Source organism: Balaenoptera borealis (genome assembly GCF_965194805.1).
Source record: "Balaenoptera borealis genome assembly, chromosome: 13".
Classification (NCBI taxonomy): Eukaryota; Metazoa; Chordata; class Mammalia; order Artiodactyla; family Balaenopteridae; genus Balaenoptera; species Balaenoptera borealis.
The window spans coordinates 65,613,160-65,632,163 of record NC_138870.1 but is presented as its reverse complement, the minus strand read 5'-3'; the positions used below and the strand labels follow the sequence as shown (position 1 = coordinate 65,632,163).

At 34.7% G+C, this 19,004-nt stretch overlaps 1 protein-coding gene across 19 annotated transcripts in view; it reads right to left on the bottom strand.

The window, feature by feature from the left end:
* NAV3 (neuron navigator 3) overlaps positions 1-19,004 on the bottom strand; it is a 1,129,181-nt gene that overhangs the window by 248,625 nt on the left and 861,552 nt on the right. For all 19 annotated transcript variants that reach the window (XM_082351536.1, XM_082351537.1, XM_082351530.1 and 16 more), the window contains 2 exons: positions 7,664-7,781; positions 6,982-7,034 (listed from right to left, as the gene is read on the bottom strand). In XM_082351536.1, coding sequence (XP_082207662.1) covers positions 6,982-7,034; positions 7,664-7,781 — 171 coding nt within the window. The remainder of the gene's footprint in view (positions 1-6,981; positions 7,035-7,663; positions 7,782-19,004) is intronic.

Below are 19,004 nucleotides of genomic sequence, written 5' to 3'. Positions count from 1 at the left end.
ACGTCATGTATTTTGTCTGTGGCTATCCACACAGGTCAGTTTAATTTAATTCATATTAAAATCATTTAAATATAATATCATAAAGCAAGTAGATTGGGTACATCTACTGATTTTCAAATAATTTATCTTATCAAAGATATACTTCCCAAATGATTATACTGAGATCAAGTGAACAAGATTCCCCCATTTCATTTCCTTTTTCTGTCCTATGGAAGTATTTTTTAAAAACATTGTTTAATCACCATAGGTTTTTAAGCTAAGAATGTCATAGGTCATATTTAAAATGGCTTCATATCTTAGTGTATTGTTTTCCAAACTAGGGTTTTAAAAACTGCTCTTATTTCATATTTTTTAGTACTGAGTATTAAATTTCTCAGTTAATTTTCTATTAATTTCAAGAAGGGGGTTGAAAAAGATGGAGCAGTAAATTCTTTAAAAAAAAAAACTAGATTAGTGAGGGTAATAAAACTAAAATTATGAAAGGATTGCTACAAAATATGTTTTCTAATACAAGGTATGATGGTATTTTGTGTTTACTCAGATAGTGGCTTATCAGTGGGAAACAACTTACAGCATTTTAAGTCAAAACTATCAGGATAAAGAACATTCTAAATGTTTAAGAAAGTGGTTGGTATTTAAATATATAGTAGAAATATTAAGCACATTTGCAATTTTTTATGTATAGAATAAAGCTTAAGAACTACCTGCAAAACCAGAAATATTTTATATCTTGTCTCCAGAAAGAAGGAAAAAATCTGTACGTGGAATCTGGTGTCCAACCCAAAGGGAGTTACTTAACTTCAATTTCTATTTGTCCTACAAACAGCACAAACCAATTTAAATACTGATACTCATAAGAAAAACATTTACACTATTTATTCTATAATATAAAATTAATGTAGAAAAGCATTCTTGTATCTTCAGCATTTATTTAATTTCTGAATGGCAGACCAGATAACTTCCATAAAAATATTGTTTTTTGTTGCAAATTAGACGTAATATATTCTAAGAAATGTCTTTCTTACTTTACTATGAATGTAGTTTTAAAAAGCTATAAAGATTGAAAACCCAGGTATATCTATAAGATGAAATATTGAACAGAAACCGTGGTCTTTGGTGTTTCATTAACTCAATCTAGCAAGTCGGAGTTCTAACAGACTTTAATCAGTCTAATTTCCTCATTGCAGAAATGAGTGAAAACTCTGAGCATTTACTGAATTCTTTTTCCTGGATCATCTAATCAGAATTAGAATTCCAGTGACCACTGTCCTTTCAACATGACACACTTTCAGCACTCCCATGTTATTTCAATTACTTCATTCAAAATTTACAAGTATACAGAGCAACTTTGAGAGACAAACTCAGTTTTAAAAATCATCAGGGTGATATTCTAATCATTTAATATAAATTTCCTAATACTTGTAGTTTATGCCTATTCTTCTGAAGTGTGAGCCTAAATAAAAATAATGAATCATTAAGGAAACTACAAAGTAGAGATTTTCAGTTAGTATTTCTTTAGAGATCAGAGCTCTATTTGTAGGAAAGCATTTGTCTTCATTAAGCTATCTTTTTCTAGACATTCCAGAAGATGAACAGTTTCAAAATGGCAGGGGATCATGTGAATGGACTAACTTAGCAATATTCCACGCCTCTGAGTCATAGTGCTAGAATCCTGTAGTGTGCCATTTATAAGATTTTATTAAACCTTTAGAGCATTCCAATATTTTAGCTCTTCCCTATTTGGTTAGGAGCCTCATCTTCTTATCTTACCTAAATAGATCCTTTAAAAGGGCAGCAATAACAAGCAGTGGCTGAAAGAATTAAAACTTAAAAGGACAGCATAGTGATAAAAGAACAGGATACTTTTTCTATCAAGAATAGTTTCACTGTCTGGATTGCTGTAAACTATAGAAATGGAATAAAGATGCCTGTGAAATCCATGATGGTAATTATTGTGGCAGCCATAACCCTGTGGGACATGGAATCAGAGAATTAAGGGAAGACTAAAACCTAATTTTTCATCTCCTAGGAATAGAAAAGGGTAAGAGGCACAAGTTTTCCAAAAATCAGCATCTCAGCAAATTTCAAACAATATGATATGATAGAAAAGAAGGGAGAATGTTGTGGCTGAAAAAACCAGTCGAGCTATTAGAGTGAGGTGAAGGGAGGAAGCAGCGAAGAGGAAGGACAGGCTGGGAACCACACCCTCACCTCTACCCCACCATCTAATTCTTGGTTTGCAACTATTTCACATGATCAAATTTCCTAACACCTCCATGCATTTATGAAGATTATTAAATATCATGGCCTAGTTTATTAGCACCCCACTCTAACCAACTGAGCTAACTGGCCAAGAGCTCTAATGGTCTATTTTAAAATAAAGGAAGTTTTGTTTTCAAAACAACTTTTCCTCTACGTGTCTTACATTTTTGTCTAAGAACCTTGCACTTGTGCCTCTGCATTTCAAATACATGTTGGGCATTTTTTTTCTGCTATTTTTAATCTGCTGGGCATTCTGGATGTTCCTGGTATTTATAGTTGGCTAATTTATTTCCTCATGTAATCTCACCAGAGTTGTGGCATGCAGCATATATTTTGAATCCTGATACCACCCACCTAGAAATTACTTAACAGGTGCCATCCATATTAGTAACTTCATCTTTGGATGAGGTTAAATATAGTGTTGAATAAGCTCCTACAAACTTAGTTCTGTTTTTTTCAGGATGAGTTTGGTCTCAAACTTATTAAGGAAAGATAGCAATAGATAGCAGTTGAAACTTGGAATAAATATGAATCAAAACCTCTCAATAATCCTGCTAATAAAGACAAGTTCATATTTTTCTTAAATATGTGCCCTTTAGCCAATGATATTTGAAAGAATTTTGGTTGAATTTTCTTTATCTGCTATAAAATACTATAATCAATGTTTTTTCTTTATATTATAACGTAACCATTAGAGAACGACATGGAAAAGAGCACATTAATATTATCTAATAGTCTGAAGTCATTATCATATTGATTTGAATTCCTTCCATTTCTACGTAATCCACTAACAAATACCACCTCTTCAAGCAATCATATCCCCTTATGAAAGGAAAGTGTATCCCCATTGTTTTCCAACATTAAATATTCCACACAGACTTCAAATTTCCTCCTCTGCCACATCCCTGATGATCTGGCATGGTCACTTGTCTCCCCATTCCCCTGGATCCTCCCCTCTCCCTATTGCTTCCTCCTTCTCTGCCGACTTCTGCCCTTGCAAAAACTTCCCTCACCTTGACTTCCTCTCAAACTATATATTTTTTATGCATCCTTCAATAGGAAAGTCCTGGAAAGATCATTCAAGACTCAGTGGATATCTGCACCTCTCAGCTATTCTTGAACACATGATCACTCTACAGAAGATGTTTACATGAAGGTCATTAATGCCTGTCTAATTACCAAAACTAACTCTTCTGCCTTCTGGTATACCAACCCATTGACTAGGTAGCATTTGACAGCATCTGCCACATTTTCCTCATCTTACTTTGCCCTGTCCCACTGGGTTAGTCCAAGTATGTATTACAGCTTAAGCTACCATAGCTACCCTAAGGATTAACAATCCATATCTGTTGATCCACTCTCTCAGTGATGGGCTCACTTTCTCACCACTCTTTTCACCCTTTTCTGACTCCTTCACCTCTGCTTATCACATATATGTTGGTATTCCTCAGTGTGAGAACCTCAGCTTTCTTCCTTTCTGACTTTACACAGATCTCCTAGAGATCTCATCCTTGGCCACGGCTTCAACCATTACCTATGCAGTAGGTATATTCTAACCAATACCTTACTTCTGGCCTTTAGAATCACATGCCTAATTGCCTCCAATAACATCCTACTTGACGTTCCAATGGATACATCAAATTCTACTTGTCAAAATCTGAATTTGTCCTCTTCCCCTCTTCACCTTTTAGCCTGTTTTCTCCCTCCATAATAATCATCTGGTTTAATGGTAACTATTTACTCATTCAGGCCAAAAAATCGGGGACCATTGCATAGTCCCTATATTTTTCATCTCCCATACCCAACTGAAGGCCGACACTTAAGTATTCTACAATGCCCAGAAGGCACCTGGGGTGATCATTTTTAATATTTACATCAGATCACAACACAGCCCAGCTTTAAAAGTCCTCCAAAGGCTCCTCAATCAACTTAGAGTAACATACAAACTCCTTCCTTTGGTCCTACATAATCATGCTTCCGTCGTCCCCTCTAATCACCTCTCACTGTGCTCAAACCACAGTGGTCTTCTGCTTCTGGAACACACCAAGCTCACTTCCTTCACATTCCTTTTGTTCTTCCCTATTAACATTGTTGCTATTATTTATTTGAATATTTGCTCCTCTGATCCTCAAGTGTCCCTACACCTGATGCCTTATGTACTCAGTTAATATTGTCTAAATATGAATAGCTGGCTGTTATTCATCAATATACCATACATTCATACCATGAGAGAACTTCTATTACTAAAGGCTGAAAATAATCCAATAAAGGTTACCAAGTTTGAAATTAAAAAAGAAAAAAAAAAAAAGACAATTTGTAACTAGAAACAGTAGCAGACCTAGTTTTACCTTACCTTTTGTTAAACATGAACGCCAACCAAAGGCCATGAAAAATCAGATATATAAAAAGCATTGGCCAAGTAGTTCTATGAGTAAGGACAGTGCTCACTGCTACTAACACGGCACTGCTCGGTTGCTACACAATAAAGAAACAGGCAACATCCTGTTTGGAAAAGATGTATGAAATTTATAAGCCTAGTCATGCTATCATAATTCTCTTTCCTCTACTCTCTTGTCTCAGTTAAAATCTGGAATTTTTATTCATTAATAACATAGTACCGATGCCAATTCTTAAGAACAGAGGCAAAAATAATTCAGCCAAAAAAGCTACATTTGTGTCATATGTATTCTTCTGAATCACCTTATTGAAGGCATGCCAATTTCAGGTTAGAAATTCAACCACATCAAAAAAAATGAGGTTACAAGTCATTGTTACTCAAAATTCAGTGTAATTCTGACTAAAACTTTTTGGCTGGAAAAAAAAATCACCTATTTTATAACATTTGCATTTCTCAGGTTTTGGCTTTTCTGTTTTTTTTTTTTTTTTAAATCAGAAGCAGAAATATCAACATAACAGGTATACTAGATGTTGCATGACATTTGGGGGCTAATAAGGAGCAGGAAGTAATAAAATTAAGAGAGTCTTATACTCATGAGAATATTTTCAGATTTGTAGAATCTTAGGCACAGATGTTTCAGATAAATATCTAAGGACTGCATCTCTATCTATAGTTATGAGTTTTGAAGGTTTATTTGTTTATTATCTGTCATAAAGTAATAGCTTGGCTATTTATTGAACTGTAATCAGAATCAAATTGGAATGACAGCAGAGAACATAAGAGTTTTAGTATCCAACATCTCTTTATGGTTGAAATAATGAAAGTAAAACCAACAGTGTTGGGTTTGAGAAATAACATATGATATTCAGGGACTATAGAGCTTTTTAATATAAAGCCTTAAAAATCTTTTAACAGGTATTAATTCATGAATGTGCTCTTTATAAAGTTTATAGCAATACTATTCTGCATTTCCATATCAGTTTAGGTAGTAAAGAATGTCCATAATTATATGTTATTATCATATCATAATTAGGGTTCATTTTACAGATGAGAAATCTGAGGCTCAGAGAAGTTACATGTCTTTCCCATCATCGTGCAGCTTTTATTATAGCAGGGCCTAAAGGTATTATAACTACTTCCAGTAAAACTGCAGGAAATAACTATAATTAATTTTAATAGAGTCGTCTTTGTGCCCAGAGTAATTAGATCAGGAAGTTTCCTTAAAACTGAAATGTTTTACAGAGAATCTTTCTTTAGAGTGATTTTTTTCACAAGAGCGACACAGAGTTCATGACACTGTAGTAGGTCCTTAGAGGAGTGCTTAAACACACACACACACACACACACACACACACAGACGTGCTAGTTAATCACTCTTTAAAAATAAATTCTTTTTATTATTTTGGATTTCAGTTTTCTGACATTAAATAAAGCAGGTCAGCAAGTCAAAGCAGTTCATCATTTTTTTCATTCTTCCAGTTTCTGTCAATTAAGTACTCATTATTTTTATTTTAAATGCCTATTCTATGCTAAAAAGAGTTTTGGAGGAAACCTCATCTTGTGGATTTTGGCTGTCATTCCTGATTATATCTGCTGACATAACTTCAGTTAAGGCATTTTGGTTTCATGTTGTCCTATAAAATTAAGTTGTGGCTATTTAATTAAGAAAGGGGTGGGTTTTTATCTCAGCAGTTTATTAATCTATTATTTTATTATAAAACTCTAGGCTTTACCAAGTGGTAAAAATAAGAGAGGGCTGGGGGACAGACAGACCTCTAGATCGACAACTTTCTGGAAAAGGCTATGAATCATATCTCCTAGTCAGTCCCTGCTCAGCAAAATTCCAGCAGCCTGCCCTTAGAGTTATTTCCAAAAGTGTTGAAGAGTCCATGTGTTTACATTGGACTTTGTTATGAGCGAAGAAAATACTATTCGTATATTTTTAAAATGCAGATGGCAACTTCTGTTCTTCAAACCAGTTGTTCAGACAAAAAGGCTCCACTTAAAACTGGAAATGGGATTTATTGCCACCAAGACCAGTGTTAAATTATTCAGACATCAGAACAGAACAAAAAAAAAAAGGTCAAGAATCTGATCAAACACCTGGAGATTGGTTCTTCAGGAGTCATACATATTAAACCGTATCGTTGTTATCACTTCTTCCTAAATTGCACCCAAAGAAATATATATGATAGAATATGATCAAATGGTTTCTTAAACAAGGAGAGAGACATGCAAAAGAAACTTCTAGTCCATTTATAAATGCAGTTAACTCTGGAAGTGAAGACAAGCAATCTATTTAGAATAAACATGATTCTTACCATCTGAGATTGACTCCTAGGACATCCATTGATATCTTCAACTTTTTCATTTGCTAAAGCCAAGAAATAAAATAAAAGAGAGAAAAAAAGAATGACATGCTTAAGCCATGAAGTGAAACACAAAAAAAGGAGACTAAGAAAAAAAGAAAAAAAAAAAACACCAAGCACAATGCTGGTGCTACATTCACTCTGTCTCCTAAGCCGTGTACAAGAAGACACTCTTGTTAGCAGCCGTCAGGTCCCTATGCACAAATCAGGCAAATAAAAAAAAAAAGTGAGTGAGAAGGAAGTTGCTGCTAATTCCTTAGCTTGTGCCAAATGACTGCTGGCATGAAACCTTTCACAATTGTCCCTGCTGGATCAGGATATAGTTTCAAGGAATCTCAGAGTGTAAGAGTTGCTCCAGCTAACGAAATGCACACATGGGAGACATATGGTTTAATGAAGCGTTCATTTCTGACAATTCAGTGTATGTAAAGATACAGTTCTAGCCATTTAAAAGCATGGCCAAACTGCCTTTTTCAAACATTCTCACATAAACATTTTAATTAAATCACGGGGAGAGCTGCATTAATCTCAGAGACACGTGGACCAAGTTCCTAAGCATCCAAATTAAATTGTATTTTACCAAAGTGTGTGGGCGCAGAAACTTTCATGGCTTTTCTCAGAGGGCAGATCTTACCAATGATCTGGATGATTTCTGCTAGCAGTACTCCATCTGCAATGTCTTGCTGCAAATCCTTGATCAGTCGCTTGTGGCCCGATTTTGCCAGGTAGTGGTTGGCCCAGTCCGTGTAAATCTGTTGAACAGAGGGAGGGAAGAAGTGAGATGGGACGAGGGAAAAGAGAGGCAATAAAAATGCTTAAGACAAATGTTGGATTCAAAGGGAAGTTATTCTGGATCACATTCCAGCTTAAGGAGTCATAGCTCCAAAGGAAATAGTTGTAAAATAATTTTTAAACAGCTCTTTCCCCCACTTATCTCTTGTTTCAAAGGGGGATGACTCACTCTTTTTTCAAAACCCGGGACTAGTCACTTGTGACACAGCAAAACTCCCTTCCTGGATGACTACTGAGGAAGCTCCTGTTTGCAAATCAGTTTGAGTTTTTACTCCCTTGCCCCTGGTTCTATCATATTGAAAATAATCTGCCTGTCCTTGTAAAAGGAAGCCACCTGGATTGATTTATACCAGAATCTTACTATAAAAATGTGTGTTTCTCTGAGAAGACTTTATTAAATTTGTCATGTGAGATACTGTATGTGACAATATTTTGGCATCATTTTATGAAACAATTGCAAATGCTTAAGCTATTTTATTTGAACTGTCATATCCCATTTCAGCCTCTTGAAATGCATTTATATAAGAGAATAGAGGAAGTAAATGCAGTTATTACATAGAAATTATAATACAGAATTGAGGAGCAGATTATGAGCCATAAGGTTGGCGATCTACATAAAGTAGAGGTGTCCCTCCAATAACAGATTATGATAGAAGAAAAAACTGAAACTGTTCAAAAACTTCACAAAAATAAAATGTTACTAATTTTTCAAATGTTATAGGCACTTACTGATGTAATATGATCTAAATGCAAGGAAATAAATAAGACTTTAATTTCATGAATGGCTCATATGGACATATTAATACATTTATTACAAGGCAGACTATAATATGTGATATGATAGAAGATTGCAAAATTTGAAATGAGAATAGAGGAGGACAATTAACTGAGAAATATACACATAAAAATGTGTTATAGAAGCACTGGAATTAGTACTGGACACATAATAGAACCTAAAGATAGGAAGTGAAGGAAAGGGCTTTCCCCACAGAGGGGACAAGATACAGAAAGGCAGAGGAAAAAAGGAATCAAGGGCACAGTTGTAAATTATATAATCAAGGCAGGATGCCTGAAATTATGACAAATTAGACTGGAAAGGTAAATTGAGCTTTGTAGTCATGAGCACTAAGTGCCAAGCAAAATGTAAAAAATGCTTTTTTTATTTCTAACAAAACTAATACAAGGTTTTGTAAAAATAAAATAAAATAGAAGTGTAGAAACTGAGAAATGAAGTTTTCCCCACAACTTGCAACCCCACCCACTTTTGAATAACTGGGTATAAATAGTTCGAGAATTTTTTCTACGCCTACACACTTTACCACATGACACAGTATTACACACACATACACATACTCACGATAGAATGCGTAACCAAATCTGGCTCATATTTATGTATCACCGCATTTTTCAGTTTTTTATGTAACAGTATTTTAATAACACTTCTAAAACCATTTCGCATATATTTTCTCACTATTTTTGATGTAATATTATACATGATATCAATCCCCTGTTGAAGGATATTTAATTTTTTTTTAATGTTTCCACTGCATCTAAATTTGTAAGATACATCTTATATATGTATCTTGGCACATTCATATACTAGTATTTTTTACAGGACCAAAACCTAAAAGTGGGACCACTAAGTTTTTTAATGTATCCTAGGTACAAACATTCCAAAATACAACATAGAAGAAAAAGACAGTGTTTCTTTATTTTAGAAAATACAAAGTGGCATCTTAATGCATATGTAGTGGTATTAAGTGTCCTGAAAGACATAAATAATTTGAAGCATCCTGTTGCATAAGAAAAACATATATGAGGGCAACACTACATCTTTCTCCATGTTCATGATCTTCTTTATACTGAAGATATTAAAGTGTGAGAAAAATCACTTGCACAACTGTCTCCTGAATTAGAAAACAAACACATGATTTCTAGATAGACACTTTTATTTGGTGATCATTTTCCTCAAGATTTTAGTCTGCTTGTGTTATTGTAAAATTTTAATTTTATAAGGATTTATACTGTTTAGAATATAAAAAATTGAGCACTTTCCCTTCATCTACGCATCAATCAAATGATAGCATTAATTGTTTGGTTTCTAGTAGAAATTTCAGGGCGAGCCAGGCTTGATTTGTGCCTATCCCCTAGGCAGTGAATTATAAGCACCAGTTAATTGACTTTAAAGGATCCACAAAGATGAAGAACATGAGTTCTGTAGTCAAGCAGACCTGGCTTTGAGGCCCAGCAGGCCGCTTGCCACCCCTGGGACATTGAACAAGTTGCTTATCCTTTCTAAACCTGATTCCTCATCTGCAAAATAAGGATAATAATAATACTTACATTATAAAATTGTGTCAGGAATAAATAAGATACCACTTGTAAAGTGCCTGTCACAGAGTTAGCCCTGAAAAAAGGTCTGCTGTTATTATCATTTTATGGCATCTAAGTGTTATTTGCTATGATGGCTTTCCAACAAATATGTGTTGATGTTATCATTTTGCAAAGGTTAAAAAATTTGTAAGTATTGGCGGTCGAAGACTGGAGAAACTGTATCGTTGCTTTCTTACACTACTCACATCTCTGACTCCTGCTATCTTATTCACTGGGGCCACAGATCTGTCTGCCATCCAAACTCAGAGGAATGTATCCAATTTTAAGGCTGTGATGTTCTCATCCAGGCCTGCAATGCCTCCATCATGACACAACCTCCAACAAACTCTATGTTGCATGGATTCTTCTTTTTTAATGACGGCATTAAATTATGGAAAATATATTCATTTAACATTTATTTAAATATACACAGAATGGAATGTATTAAAAATCAAAACAATAATACTTTTATTCTCCAAATGCATGTCAACAGTGCCTTAGCCTCTATCCAAATCCCTCCTGGGACTCAGGTGAGAAAACAGATGGGAAACCAGCTGGTTGGCTTCAAGACCTTGTTGGGATAGCCTCTGGCTGAGCTCATGAAACACGTTTTCACTTGGTCCAGGATTCCTTCTAGAGGAATCCCAAGCCCGAGTGCTTTGACTCGTCCAGCATCTCTAACACATGAAACTTTTCTCAGATAGTAGCTCTGACTTAGCTGCAATCAGAAAAATCTATTCAGATTAAATAAATGAATTTAAAAACTAAGTCCCATGCACTTTATTTACTTACTCTTTCTAACAGACATGTGTAGAAGATACCTGATTCAAGTTAATCAGTGATTTTCAAAGGGTTATAATCTAGATTAGGAAATATAAAACAATTACAAAGCAACTTATACATATATTTAAAATTAAATATATATAAACTTATATTTTCCTGTCTTTTAAAAAATAAAAAATTAAATTTAAAAAAGTGGACATATGAACTGTGTCTTTAAGGAGACAGTTTTCAAGCAAAGGACACATGGTATATAAATATATATATTTAAAACTCATCAATAAACTTTCTGTAATAACCTGATGAGAGATGATACAAACAACCTTGTCAATCATCATTAGAATCTGTTGTTCAAATAAACACAACAGAATGGTGAAATCATGTCCGGATTTTGGATCAGAGCTCCAAAGTTGCCCTTGATTCATTCCCATAAAAATAATCACAGTATTTAACCTCTTAGCCTCAGTTGAATGAGTGAAATGTGTGGTACTTATTTCGTAGGATTAGGGTATGAATTATAGTTTTGTTTTTTTTTAGTGAAGAAACTGATATAATTGGAAATAATATCATATCAATCATAAATCAATATTTGGTATTTTCTATAGCAGGGTCATTGAGTGTTTAAGTCATCAAGGTTGTGACCAAAGCTTTAAATATCATTTACCTTAAAACATCTGAGGAAAGCTGGCTTCAGATGTTTAAACTGCAATATTATGAATATAAATGTCATCTCATGCAATAATTATATTTCAGTTAATTCAGAAGAATTAATGAGATTACATTTACCAAAGTGCTACTTAGAAACTCTAGCACAGTTGTATGTTTAATAATGCATTTACAGTAATTTAAAATAATAGAAATTAAAGGCACCATGGTATACTTTATATTTCATATTTATCAGCATGGGTTTTAGGGCCTATTATGCAACAGCAGGTATTCTTTAAGGAACAGTCTACATGGTTGGAATTTCTGCTCTGCCCCTCAATATCCATGTGGATACCGACTGAACATTTATTTCCTCTCAGTGTAAGATTTTTCTCATCTGTAAAATGGCAATAATAGTATTACCTATTAATGGGATTATTGTGAGGAGTTAATAAATTTATACTTTTGGAACATGGCCTTTCACTTACTAAATATTTGTTAAATGTCAAATAGTATTATTAGTTCACATTTTCATATTTACATTAATCATAATTAGTTTATTAACATTATACAAGAGTATCTTTGTCAAATCCTTAAATCTTAGCTGTCCACCCAAATGTAGTTGACCTAACTAATTAAGGAAAACTGCTGCAAGTTGTAATGATCTCTTAATTATTTGATCCTATAATATTTCTTTTACAGTGCTAATTTTTAAATTATAAAATAATAGGGTCAAATAGAAGGCAATATTCCTGATTTCAAGCTATACTATAAAGCTATGGTCATCAAAACAATATGGTACTAGCATAACAACAGATAAATAGACCAATGGAACAGAATTGAGAGCATAGAAATAAAACCATGCATATATAATCAACTCATATTTGACAAAAGAGCTAAGAATACTCAGTGGAGAAAAGGCAGTCACTTCAATAAATGCTGCTGAGATAATTAGATAGTCACATGTGAAAGAAAGAAACTGGACCCATATTTTATGCCACTTAAAAAAAATTAACTCAAAAATGGATTAAGACCTGAAACCATGAAACCCCTAGAAACAAATACAGAAATAAATTCCTTGACATGGGTCTTGGGAATGAAGTTTTGGATATGACATCTAAAGCACAAGAAACAAAACAAAACAAAAAACAAGTGGGACTACACCAAACTACAAAGCTTCTGCACAGCAAAAGAAATCATCAACAAAGTGAAAAGACAACCCATGGAATGGGAAAAAATTATTTGCAAACAGTATAATCTGATAAAGGAATACCTAAAATATATAAAGAAATTGTACAATTCAATACCAAAAATACAAATAACCCAATTAAAAATAGGCAAAGGATTTGAATAGACATTTGTCCAAAGAAAATACATAAAATTCCAACAGGTATAAGAAAAGATGTTCAATATCACTACTTATTAGGGAAGTGCAAATTAAAACCACAGTGTGATAGCACCTCACGCCTGTTAGAATGGCTGTTATCATAAAGACAAGAGATAACAAATGCTGACATGGATATGGAGAAAAGGGAACCCCTGTGTACTACTGGTGGAATTTTAAATTGGTATAGCCACTAGGGAAATTAGTATGGAGGATCCTCAAGCAGTTAAAAATAGAACTACCATATGATCTAGCATTTCTACTTCTGGAAATATATACAAAGGAAATAGAAACGCTAACTCAAAAAGATATCTGCAACCCTCTGTTCATAGGAGCATTATTTACAATAGCTAAGACATAGAAAAAAACCTAAGTGTCCATCGATGGATGAATGGGAAAAAAAGTTGTGGTACATATATAGATATATAAAATATAGATATATAAATTTATACACACACACACACGATGGAATGTTATTCACTCATAGAAAATGAGGAAATCCTACTATTTGCCACAATATGAATGAAACTTGAAGGCATTATGCTAAGTGGAATAAGTCATACAGAGAAATACAAATATTGTATAATCTCACTTACATGTGGAATCTAAAAACAAATGAAAAAACCTCATTGAAAAAAGATCAGACTTGTGGTTACCAGAGGCGGAGGGTGGAGGGCGAGGGGGAATTGGAGAAAGGTGGCAAAAGGTACAAACTTCCAGTTACAAGATAAATAAGCACTAAGGATGTAACGCGTGGCATGATGACTACAGTTAATACTGCTATATGATACATAGGAAATTTGTTAAGAGAGTTAATCCTGTGAGTTCTCATCACAAAAAGACTCCCCCTCCCATTTTTTTCTTTTTACTGTATCTATGTATATGAGAAGTTGGATGTTAACTGAACCTACTGTGGTAATAATTTCACAGTATATGTAAACCAAACCATCAGGCTGTATGCCTTAAACGTATACAGTGATGTATATCAATTATTTCTCAATAAAACGGCAAATGAATAAATAATAAACATGGCTGTAAAAAAAAACAAACAAAAATAGAAGACAAAATACAGACATCATACTGCTTTTATCCTGTTACAGTAAAACAACATCAGAAGATCTACTTTGGTTCTCCATTGCGTCTTAAACTTTTGTTTATGAAGATTTTTTTTTTTTTTACTACTGACAATATAATGCACTGCCTTTGCGTATCACAGCAAACTGCTCCTGAATTTTTAAACCATAATTCAGTATTTGACGAGTGTATTGTAAGTAACCTGACAGTTATATAAAAATGATTATGACTGTTTTTGTTACTGCATACACTACACTGAGGTATACAAATGTTTCAATGAGACATAATAATTTATTTTTAATGAGTGCTAAATGATCAAAGAAATGTAAAGAAGTAGGTGGGGAAAGGCAGACTCTTCAGTCAAGAGCCTATTTTAACAGAAAGACACTAACCTATAACCTACTTAGAAAATATTATAAATGAAGTCAGATGATTTTAAATATTAGTTGAGCTGGTTTCAACCCTGCATTTATTTATACACATTAGTTTCTCCCCAACATTCAAGGAGTAGTGATATATTCCCATAAGCACTGCTCTCTGGTTTAGTCAAATTACAGGTTTTGAGAAGTCAAATAGGCTCTTCTAATCCATAGCAGAAAGAAACTGTTTTGAAAACCAACAATTTCAACAGTAATAATTGGGCTTTCACATTACATAAATCAGCAAAGGACTAAGCACATAAAAGATAAGCCATAAATGGTAGATTAGGGAAGAGTGACCAGTGATGAAAGTATTTTTTCCCACAAAGAAAAGAATTAGTCCTGGGAAGAGAATTGGAAGGAAGGGAAAGTGCTAAGATTCGACCTAACAGGCCACCTCTCTGGGTGGAGTTTCATAGTAGCATCTGGACCCGAGAAGGACTCACAAAGCATAACATCTACCAAAAGTTTATGGGAGAGCATCCATTTTTTCTTCCAATTCCTGAGAACCATATGGGATTTTCTAAGGGAAAGCAAGTGATCCCAGAGTGTATTTGAAATCAGGACAGGAAGAATGCTTAGACCTAATATGGGAAAGGACAGAAAGCAAGAAATATGTGAGCACAGGTTATGATAACTCCAGTCTGACAGACATCATAAATTTCACCACTTACCGGACAGTGGCACTGATGGGCACTAACGGCCCATAAGATGTGGCATCATGGTGCCGTGGTAGTAAGTATCCTTGTTCACCAACCCTCCTCAGACTATCACTTCAGGGAGAAAGATGTACAAGGGAAGGAGAAGAATCTGAAGTTGACTGGGCCTATTCTGATAGGACTGAACTTTAAACCAGAAGTAACTGAATACTTTGAATTGGGAAAAATAAATTTTCTCCTGCTGTACAGAAATAGACATTTGAGAGGTGAGCTTATATATATATTCTTTTTTTATAAAAATAGAATCTACCTCTTTGTTTATTATTATTATTTTGATCACGCTACGCAGCTTATGGGGTCTTAGTTTCCCGACCAGGGATCAAACCTGGGCCCCCTGCAGTGGAAGAGCAGAGTCCTAACCACTGGACCGCCAGGGAATTCCCTATATATTCTTTTTAAAAGCTATAATTTTGTACACCTCAGTGTATGATTCAAAACTCCATGAGTGATAGGCAATGTTGGGCAAAGGAGATTAGAAAAAGTACAGTATGGAATTAAGACCTGAAACATGCTATTTATACTCAGTTTGAAATCTGATCACAGACCGGATCTTCAGTTGCTATCACAGAACTGATATGACCAAAAGATCCATGGAGTTCAATGTCATGACTCTTGCAGACCTTCTAGAAATCTCAATACTGAGGGCTATGAGGGACTATTATAAAATGAACCCATTAAAAGCTTTTGATAATATAAACATCATCACAATATATGTAATAGATTCACCAAGTAAATGGTTCAACTCAGCTAGTTTATTTCTCAGTTTTTACATCAAGGAAAATACTATTAATGAACTTTTTAAAAATATTTCAAGTTTGAAGGTTGATTAAAAGTGAATATTGATGAGTCAACAACCCCAGAAAATCAGAAGAAGGTCTATGAAAGCAGGTAAATTCTATAGTAAACATAAAATAAACTCTAATAAGTTCCTTTTGCTATTTTTCTTTATTTCTCACACCCAATCTCTGACCCAGTTCTGTTAATTCTATCTCCTTAATATCTTTTGACCCTTCGGCTCCATTACTGCTGTAATTATTCTGGTTCAGCTTTTCATCATCTCTCACCCAAATTGCTTTAAAAGTCCTAGAAACTGTCTCTAAATTAGGCAGGGTATGCACTAAACTATTCTATACACTATAGATAGGGACTGCTTTAAAATGCAAATCTGATAAATTTACCTTCCTACCTAAAAATCACAAGAGAGCTCACACTTGACTTCAGAATAAAAGTTTCCTTATGAAGCCAATTTACTCCAGTTCTTAAAAGTGAATTTGTTTAAAGAAAAATGGCCCCCCCCCAAAAAAAAAGAGAGAGAAAAAAGAAAGCCACAACTATGAAGGTCCTAGAAGAATGATGGAAGATTGAGGAATGCCATCCAAAAGGATGAGCTTTGACAAGCAGAGAGAAGGGGAAAGCATATTCCATATATATATATATATATATATATATATATATATATATATATATGGAGGGATAGTGAAACTTATTAAGGGGCAGAGGTGTATTTCTTATTCTGAATTCTGAATCCATTTGGTCTGAATAATTCCACTTGGTCAGAGCATGGGGAAGAGGCACATGGAAAAGCTAGAGAGAAGACAGGAGTCAGGCAGGGGTCCTTTGTAAAGTAAAGAGGGCTGTATCAATATTTTAGGTAAAAGCTTATTTTTATGTAGGAGGCATAACAATGACAGATATGGGGCTTCCCTAGTGGCACAGTGGTTAAGAATCTGCCTGCCAATGCAGGGGACACGGGTTCGAGCCCTGGTCTGGGAAGATCCCACATGCCGCGGAGCAGCTGGGCCCGTGAGCCACAATTACTGAGCCTGCGCGTCTGGAGCCTGTGCTCCGCAACAAGAGAGGCCGCAACAGTGAGAGGCCTGCGCACCGCGATGAAGAGTGGCCCCCGCTCGCCGCAACTAGAGAAAGCTCTCGCACAGAAACGAAAACCCAACATACCCAAAAATAAATAAATAAATTTTAAAAAAAAAACAAAAAAAATTCCTATATTCTTTAAAAAAAAAAAAATGACAGATATGGCTGTATTTCTAAACTCTAGCTCTGGTGTAGCTATGAGGGATAGAGAAAAACAATAAAGGGAGACTGCTTAAGAGGCTAAGCCTTAAGATGTAAGACCCCCACTTTCTGGATGGTAAAATAAATACTTTTCCACCATGTATTTTCTAGGAATTCTCCCTTAAGACAGCAAGAACAAAAACCGAAAGCTCAAACTCAATCTCCTGTGACTACAGTATATGAATATGGAAATCAGCTGAAAGAGTGATACATGATTTAGCAAAGAGGAGTAAGGGAACATCAAGCCTACAGGAGCCTGCAGAGGGAGACATCAGAGCAATGCAAAGAGATTTTCCCATAGAATCCCAGAACAGCTCAGGAAGTGTGGGCAACAGACCAAGTGGAAAGTTGGGGTGGGGGAAACCAGAGACAAGAGCTACTACTTACCTCTCCCTCATACCATCAAGAGCCAGGAAATACAGACCAGGGAAAATCCAGACTTAGAGATATCAGTCAGACAGGCGGGTGGAGGTATAAGAATGAAAATGAGGGATTAAATGAAATTATGCATCCTGATACCGAGACTCCAGCAACTGTCTTCCTGTCCTAGGTTCTTTCTCCTTCAGAAATGCAAGATTATATCTCCCCCATCCGCATTCCAGCCAGAAGTGGCAAGTCCTTCTCGGACAACAATTATCATCCCTAAAACCAACAGACATCAACATTCAAGGTACCCAGTGGATCAACCAGCTGGCCAGTGGATGACCTAGAGTGAATCCCAGAGGACACTAAGAAATGTGTGGACGTGTGAACATAGCTTTTTAGTGTCTCACACTTGATACATACAGAGTTGAAGGTTACCATACATTTGATGAAATCCTCTAAAATACAATACAGACACCAGATGGGTAGATAAAAAAGAATAAAATAGTGTCAAAGGCAGGAGTAGAATAAGAATTTGTTATAATGTTGGTGTCTACCACTTAATAGACACCCAAAAAAGCCTGGCTTACAGCATTTTGGTCCATCTATACACAATCCATATACGTAATATATATATGATATACATGATGCATTCATTTTTAGATTTTAAAAAAACATAAATATTTCTTAATTTTTAAAAAATATTTGATTTTTGGTTACAAAAAAGAAAACTTCTTAATGATGATTAGTATATCAAAATTCTGGTCCATGTCACATATATTACTAATAATATATTCCATGTGTAGGGATTACCAGTCTTAAGTAAACATTAAAATTCATATACATGCAAAAATATCACTTTCCATTATTACTGCATTTAACCTTTCAAGTTCTCTGAGAGTTATTTCCTACCTGAGAAAAGAATATACCTTGGCTGCCTACTGTACTTATTTTGACCATAAGCCAGATGGAGCAAATAATCAACATCAATATTCTCAACTTTCATGCTTGCAACCCTACCCATCCCAGTGACACTTCCTTGGCATATAGCTGTCAAATGTACCACTTGATTCAAGTTTCAGATTTTATTGAAACTGAAATTACATTGATATTTTCATTTACAACTGCATTTATCTGTTTAAATTTATAGCCCAAGTGATTAGCTTGGAATGTAATGACATCTCCTTTTAGGCATACCTCGGAGATATTATGGGTTCGATTCTAGACCATCTAAATAAAACAAGTATCTCAATAAAGCAAGTCACAAGAATTTTTTGGTTTCCCAGTATATACAAAAGCTATGTTTAAACTATGCTGTAGTCTATTAAGTGTGCAATAGCATTATGTCTAAAA